We start from the raw sequence: 7998 nt of genomic DNA, 5'->3' as shown, positions 1-7998 counted from the left end.
TGCATTCCAGAGTATTTTCGGAAAAATCAACTTAAAACATACAATAATTAATGCTTCTGCGGTGCAGGACATCACATATTAACAATATTAGTACAATTTTATTAATAACTCCTTGCACTTTCTAAGACTGCCTACCATTAGCTGGTAAGTCACTTAGAAAATCAAAGTCAAGAAAGGTATAGATGCCACAGGGAGCTATGGGTGTTAACTGGAAGTAAACAAAAAGGCGCTATATTAAGACAGACCCATTTCAAAACGCTACTCAAGTGAGTACGAGTGAAAATACAAATTAAGTCACATTTTCCAATTAAAGTTTCCTATAGAAGCTCTACAAACAAAGTACTATCTTTCTCTCTATCTAGCTCTCTTTCTCTATATATAAACCAATCACAAGTAGATATGTAAATAGACATATACAATTATCTATCTTGCTATCTAGCTAGCTATATATAGACAAGGGTGTAGCTATTGAGAAAAACACACACACATTCGTACCTAACAAACACCGTTAACATCGCCTTTCAGAAATGAAAGCAGAGGGTAAAAAGATTAACATTAATTTTACAGCAACTTGTCTGTAAATGCCCCATTCTGCTGATGGCAATTAATCTTTGTATACAGACTTAGCTCGCATATTAAAGGATATACCTTGCATAAATAATTCTACTGTGATTAAAAACGTCAATAAAGCCTGAAGTAGCCACTTTGATTCTGAAAGAAAATATCCCAAATTGTCTTTACAACAAAAGAAGCTGAAAGGGCTGTACATACAGAAAGATAAATGCGTGCGTTGCCAGATAGATGGATGGAAGTAATAATAAAAGGCTCCCCAGCCGAAAAAAAAGAGAGGACCAAATCTCGAAAATCGCTCTTCTCTTTAAAACTTCCTGCAGCCCCATGAGGCCCTACACCCCCCCCCCCCTCAAATGTATATATACATGCATCAACTCCGAGATTGTCATACCTCGAAGTAAATAGAATATTCCAAGAAATGGCATCTCGGGCTTAATATATATATATATATATATATATATATATATATATATATACACACACACGTGTGTGTGCGCGCGCGTGTGTGTGTGTGTGTGTGTGTATTTAGTATATTCACTCTCCGCGTTTCGAAACTCGCTTTAGCGGGTCCCGACATTTCAAATTATTACCCAGTAGTAGCTCGCCTGCAAAGTCATTTCACACCCAAGTCAATAAAACAGACTCGAGAGGCTTGTGTCTCTTGTAGGGCCTTTCGACTGGAGACATAAATAAACATAGTATAAACATGAATAAAATATTGAATTATATTTAATCGTATGCAAATAGGGACAGTGTCTTACAATATGCACGACTTACATAGTCAAAGAAGGTGCGTTTATGTTGTTATAACTTCAAAAAAACGTTGCCTGTCCTAGACCCTTAAACAGGGAAAGGAGGAAACTACTTGACTTTTCAACCTCAGAACAACTTAATCTGGTGTGTCTTACGCGCACTTCACCCCCCCCCCCCATTTGCCTTGATCTGGTTAAGTGTTACAAATGGAGTGGAAAAACAAAGTGCCATGCAGACAGCAGCAAGAACACACATAACAGAAAAGAAAACAAAGGAACCCTTAGAGAAAAAGAAAGAGAGCGCCACGAAGGGACCGTGTCTTTGGAGCCCTCCTATTGAGATTTATTCATTAGGGGGCCCAGGTAATCAATTGCTATTCATGGTCCTTCTGATTATTACAGGGAGGAGCAGATGTGGTGCAGAATCTCTGGTGCTGCAGGGTTCCAAGAGGCTGTTTAAAGGGGGAGAGGCGGGTTAACTAATCAATCATGCTGACTAGTTGGTGTTGGGCAAATTCAGAAACCATATGGCATCGAGATGTTAGCAGACTGTTTCACACCCACTGGAATACACAGACCCCTTGACAGTTGTTCTGTTTAGGCTACCTTTCCATTGCATTGCTTTGCAATAATTGTCTATGAGGTTAATTGAATAAAACTGGAAAGTAAAAAAAAATACAGTAGATTCTAATATGAGCAACATAGTGTTGCAGTTAGAGAAAGTGGATTGCCAAATAATTATATCCTAGAGCCCTAATAAGAGGAACATTGTACCACACTGATATCTTAGCAATAAGAACAAGACATTTTGCAGCTCTGCAGCATGTGCAGTCTTATTTACAGTTATTAAACTGTTTCTCATATCTGTTAAGTATGCACATAATAGAAAGACAGACTACTCGTTTGCTTTCTCAAACAACTAATGACACATGCATCAGTTACCACGATAGAGTATTTTTTATTCAAAATATATACACAACTGAATTAGTCCACTATTTTGTGCCTCTGAAACCATTTACAATATTTTATATAGGTGGCTGAACTCTATTTGTAAACCACTGTCTTTATGTACTGAAATGTAGTAAACGCGGTATGCCAAAAATTATAAACGACAAGATCTTGAATTTGTAAATGCATATTACTATATTTATTATAATACAAAATGAAAATAATTTGACCCTCTCCACCCTACCCACCAAAACATAACTTAACTTTACCGTTAAACTTCTTACAAAGTAAAATACTGCTGGGCAGTATTTTGTTCATATAGCTTCAACTTTCAAATGTTCAAATTTAGCAGCTTCATAAAAAAGGAAAAAAAGAAAAAAAGTGGTCTCTCTCGATAGTCCAAAGCGAGAGACAAACTTGAATTGCACAAATTTCCCAGAAAAGTGGAGGTTATTTATAAATTTGGTTCAGGCTGAGCAGTAATCACATTCCTATAGCCCTGAAACCGGTGATAAACAGCCATACATACAAACGTAATGCACATCCGCACTTAAGTCATTCGCACAGTGACAAAGCAGACAACCGTTTTCATTCAGAGCTTCATCCCTTACACAGTTGTGTGGAGTTCAAAGGCAACAGCTGACGACAGAACGACAGCATGGCATGTGTCCAGAAAGTCTGTATCGCCGGGTATAATACTGCTTAAACAAAATGTTTAGGATGAAGTGAATCAGTTTTGTCCCCTCTCCCCATCTAAAAAGTTTGTAATTGTGTACCTTCTCTCGTTTCAATCATCAACTTCTATTTCTTCATCTTCTGAGAACTCGTCTGTTGTATGATCCCTAGAGGAAGACTGCGGGGACTGTGGGAAGGTTATAAGTCCTTGAGGTGAAGGTGAGAGACAAGGTGACAAGGGTCTTGAGTGATGCTTATGGACAGGAGGGTCATCCGGGTCACATATTGAGGTCAACTTCTCCAAAGCTTGAGGAGGAAGCTTTTTAAGTGACTCTACATCTGCTTTCATCTCCTCTAAGTCCCTCTTGAGCTTGGCTCGCCGATTCTGAAACCAGGTAATAACCTGTGCGTTGGTGAGGCCCAGCTGTTGGGCAATTTGGTCCCGATCAGCAGGAGACAGGTACTTTTGGTACAGGAATCTCTTCTCCAGCTCATAGATCTGATGGTTTGTAAAGGCTGTACGAGACTTTCTCCTTTTTTTGGAAGGTTGTCTGTGACCAAAAGCGTTAATGTGATCACGACCTGGAAAATAGGGAAGAAGGAGATAGAAATAAATGCTACTTTAAATGAGAAAAAAAAGAATATTATGACGAATGCCATGTACCTAAATATTATGCAACAAGGACACATTAGAAATACATACTAAAAGAATATGCGTAGAGTGCAATTTAAGCACATTTTCTCATTTATTTAGCACGGGAGCTGGTGGGTATTTCTTGGCAGTAAATACTTTCAAGAAAAACCCAGACAATCCTGGTTTATCTGTATGACTGTTTACCCGTTTGTTTTTGACATTAAAAGATATACACTTAGTACACAAAAAATGTGCACTTTGTACCTTGGTGTTATCACGGTTCTCTTTTGTAAGCATTTCATGAGAAAAGTTTACAGATATAGACAATTCTGATCAAACTGTGCACTTGTAAATGATATGCATAGTTCTCAACCAATCATGTACAAATCTCAACATAATCAGGAACAAATCCAGAAAAAAATAAGGGACACCTTTAAAATATTAGTTCTTTTAACTTGAGGCATTAACAGAATTAGAAAATGTGGATTAATGTACATTTCCTGAAGTAAAATAATTATTCAGCTCTTAATTATTGTCATTATTTATTAAGTATAATTCGACACATTTTGTCCAAAAGCCACTAGTGTTAAGAAGGATTAAAAGGGACAGAGCTAAAATTTTAGTCAAAATCAAGGAAGTCCCTGAAAATCAGGGACAGTTGAGAGGTATATGTTTACCAATTACTTTTGGACACGTGGGACAGAAAGCAATTCTTAATGCTATCTGGTGGAAGTTCTTCACACGGAAGGGAAGAACACACAATAAAAGTAGATAAGCAGTAATGTTACAGGTGTATGTGCGTGTGTTGGGGGGGGTCTAAACTTTATTCCTTTAAGTTATTCAGTGATGTTTGCATGATGAATGGTATGATACTGGCTAAATATTGATACTATATGTGTTATTACTTTTTGTGTGTTGTCTTTATGCACACGTTAACCTGGTAAATCCAGGAGATACAAGTACCTGCTTCCAGGAACGACCATGGAGCACTTCCTGATTAAGTGACTTGGTCGGTGTCGCACAACAGACATTGGAGACTAACAAAAACAAACCCGAGACCCCATAATAAAGTGCGTTAGCTGTCTTATTCGTCTCTCCATCTTTATCTTTCTACCGCACGTCCCACTTAATGTATACATCTCAATTGTCTCTGATTTTCAGGAAAGTCCCTGATTTTGACCCAAACTTTAGCTCTGTCCCTCTAAATCGCTCCTAAAACTGGCCATTTTTGGAGAAAATGCGGTAAATTACATTTAACAGATAATGACAGCACTATACTTCTCCTTCTACTTGAGAAAATGCTTATCAATTCATATTCTCTTATTCCGTCAGTGTTTCAAGTTAATAGTACTAATTTAAAAGCGTCCCGAATTGTTCCTAATTATTTCTGGATTTGTCCCTCAGTTTGTTGAGATTGTTCTCTGATTGGTTGAGATGAGAGCTATGTAAAAAAGCCTTTACACTAGATAATTTCTATATAGCAATGATCATCAGAAGTCAGCCCAGTGAAACAGAGCAGTCTTAACAAATACAACTCTCAAGCGTCTCTGATAAAGCAGAATGTCGCTTGTTATCATTAATATTTTGCCGTCACTTTTTTTCTGGTAAATTGCTAGTTAGCCAATACTGCGAGACTCTTCATACTTCTTGTATTTTCAGAAAATAAATGCTGGTGCAAACATATGTTGTTCTGTTAACTTTTTAAGTGAAATTGAGCAATAAATTGTCATTGATTTTTGGGCCTCTATCCGCCCATTATGTTTGACTTTGTCCTTGATTCTTGAGCCAAGAAGTTGAGAGTATGGCCAGCACAGATCATCATTTACCAACAAACACCGTTTTGTTTGTGTTACAGGGAAAGTGACACCAAATATGATTATTGTGACATTTTGCACAGTCTGTTCCAACAGTGTTCTTAAACTCAAGATTTCATAAAACGTGTATGTTTAAAATTAACCCACGCCTCATCCATAAGGAGATTCTTAATAATACAGTACACGGGTGCGTTATTTGCACATACTTTATAACACACACACCAGCCTTGTTTGCGGATATACTAAAGTTGCATACAGTAAATTCCAAGTATCTGAAATAAGCAAACAGAGCATACACTGTACAGTCAGTTCTATGCACATTTTATATTCCATGGGACATAGACCTATCTACTGCAACAGGCTCTATTTAAGAAACATGAAAATGTCAAACTTGTTCTAAGCACTGGGAGTTTATATTTATATGAAAATAGTATAACTACAAATATTCTTCTAAGTAACCAGCAGTGGAAAACACAAACGTACTTACGCTAAGGCTGACTGATACAAACAGGCATGCTATATACGTTCTTTAAGAAAAGGGTGAACCTTGCCCATTTTACTTTAGCAAATTATTTTTCGTACTTTCACGAAAAAAAAATACTGAGCTATACCTCGTTGCAACACCGGGCTGTCTGTTACACAAATAATAATTATCTGCTCATTGTGAAGAAAAATATTATACATTTAATGGCATGCACAATACATAAAATACAATATTTAGTGTAGAGCTGAAATGAAACTGAGCAAAATAAGAAACTGCGTTTGTTTTCTGTGCTGAAAACATTGCATGCAATAGCAAAAACTGAGTTATGCAAACAGCTAAACATTTATAGGGTTCGAGAACGCAGGTACGCATGAAGACGCCCAAGTGCCCAAATAGTTACTTATTTATCTGTCTGGACTTCTAAATCAGTTCATTCAGAAGGTTACGTTTTCTTTCTGCAAGTATGCAGTGTAGTACGGGAACCCAATAACAACTGGAACTGTTCGAAGACGACAATTAGTGTATTTATTTCATCTTGGGTAAGTAACAAGGCCCGTTAGAGTTCTGCCAATGTTTGGGACACTTTGTTATTTGGCGATCCTTCTGGGCACCTTCCAAAATATATCAGAGTTTGCACATCACTATCTGTTTTATTAAGGTTTGCAATAAAATGTTGCCATGATTATGTGATTTTCTTGTGTTACTTTTCAATAAGGGATGTCTCTGTGCTCTGGGAATAGGAACAACTTTATTACACCTATGGGGCGTTTTAAACGGGCGCTTAAAATGTGAATTGAAGAAGCGTGCAAAGCTGCAAATACTTGTGAATTAAATAAAGAGCATTAATTACGCATCACTGTGCGTGTATCTTTCTATCTATTAGAAATCACAATTGTAATATATAGGGTGATGCATATCTGAAGTTGCTTTTCTTTCAAAAGTGTATAGTAGTAATAATAATAACAAATCTCTGCCTCAGTTTCATTAGCTTGCAAAGCTTTATAGAAAATATTTAAAAGCAGCTTACCTTCTGCAGCCTGCAAGACGCTCACTTCCAAGCCCTTAAACATTTTGCTGGCCAACTCTTCCAGTGCACATAGTGGAGATGACTGAGTTGCAACTCCATTGCGGGGAGCCCCGGACCCGCCTGCAACTTTGTCTTGAACTCCCCTTGGTTGAGGCCCGTGGCTGGCTGAGACCGGAGCTTTTCGCACAGATGGCTTGTTTAGAATGTCCTCAATGCTGAACGGGGTTAGGGGCTTGTTTGAGTTGGCTGGGGGCGGAAGCTGATCCAAAGGACTCCGTCTCCTTTCCTCGCTGCAGCACTGTATAAGTGTTCCCGTTTTCATTTCTTTAGTAGAGGTCATGGAAAGAGGAAGACGTGAGAAAATATATCCCGAACTTATACACACAGATCTCCAAGATAAGTCTAATATCTACTCCCACCGTGAAAATAATTTTTGGTTTGAGTTGCTAGCGGTTGTCCTGGCTAATCATTTTGCAGTTCTGCAGGACTCGGGCAGTCAGCTCGATGGCATAGTAGTAGATTCCCTTTTGCTAAGAAAGAGACTTGTTTCTTTCCTCACTACATGAAGAGTTCATGACGAGGAACCACCGATTCCAATCCTCAAAATACCACCCAAAAATAGTTGAGGAGGGGGCTGACCAAGGCAATCAAAACAGCGCGGCAGATTGCTAACGAGATCTTGTTGATTGGGTGAAGATCAATTATAGAAATGCTACACCATTCACTGACCCAGACCCTGGGCTGCTGCATGAGTCTGAAAGGGATAGGGCCACAGATATTAATTGGGCAGAGGAACTGGGAGGAGCTGCAGGAAGTATTTGCTGAACTTCGGAACACCAGTTCGTGGGACTGCCAGTTCCTCATTCTCCCCCTGTCTTGAAAACCACGTGTTAGTATTATCCTTTCCCAGATGCACGGGCGTGACGTCACTGCAGGGCGCTTGTAGCGCAAAAGGCTGAGCTTATGAACCCTTTTTTTAACCAAATGGATGGCGGACTGAACGGGGAGGATAACGAAGGAACTGTATAAATCATTCATTTAAATTAGCATGGGCTAAATAGGGTAAACAAATCGCACAAGCTAGTATTTCT

General features: G+C 38.5%; 1 protein-coding gene across 1 annotated transcript; it reads right to left on the bottom strand.

The window, feature by feature from the left end:
* Positions 1–2293: 2293 nt before the first annotated feature.
* LOC122795745 (transcription factor LBX2-like) lies at positions 2294–7689 on the bottom strand. Its single transcript, XM_044064056.1, has 2 exons — positions 6908–7689; positions 2294–3530 (listed from the first exon to the last, which is right to left on the bottom strand). Exons 1-2 carry the CDS (start codon positions 7245–7247, stop codon positions 3061–3063), a joined length of 810 nt encoding a protein of 269 aa, XP_043919991.1. The 5' UTR covers positions 7248–7689; the 3' UTR covers positions 2294–3060.
* Between the last annotated feature and the right edge of the window lie 309 nt (positions 7690–7998).

Source organism: Protopterus annectens, chromosome 2.part2, assembly GCF_019279795.1.
Source record: "Protopterus annectens isolate FY-2018-M chromosome 2.part2, PAN1.0, whole genome shotgun sequence".
Taxonomy (NCBI): domain Eukaryota; kingdom Metazoa; phylum Chordata; order Ceratodontiformes; family Protopteridae; genus Protopterus; species Protopterus annectens.
The sequence above is the reverse complement of the archived record's forward strand: the minus strand, read 5'-3'. Positions and strand labels throughout refer to the sequence as shown.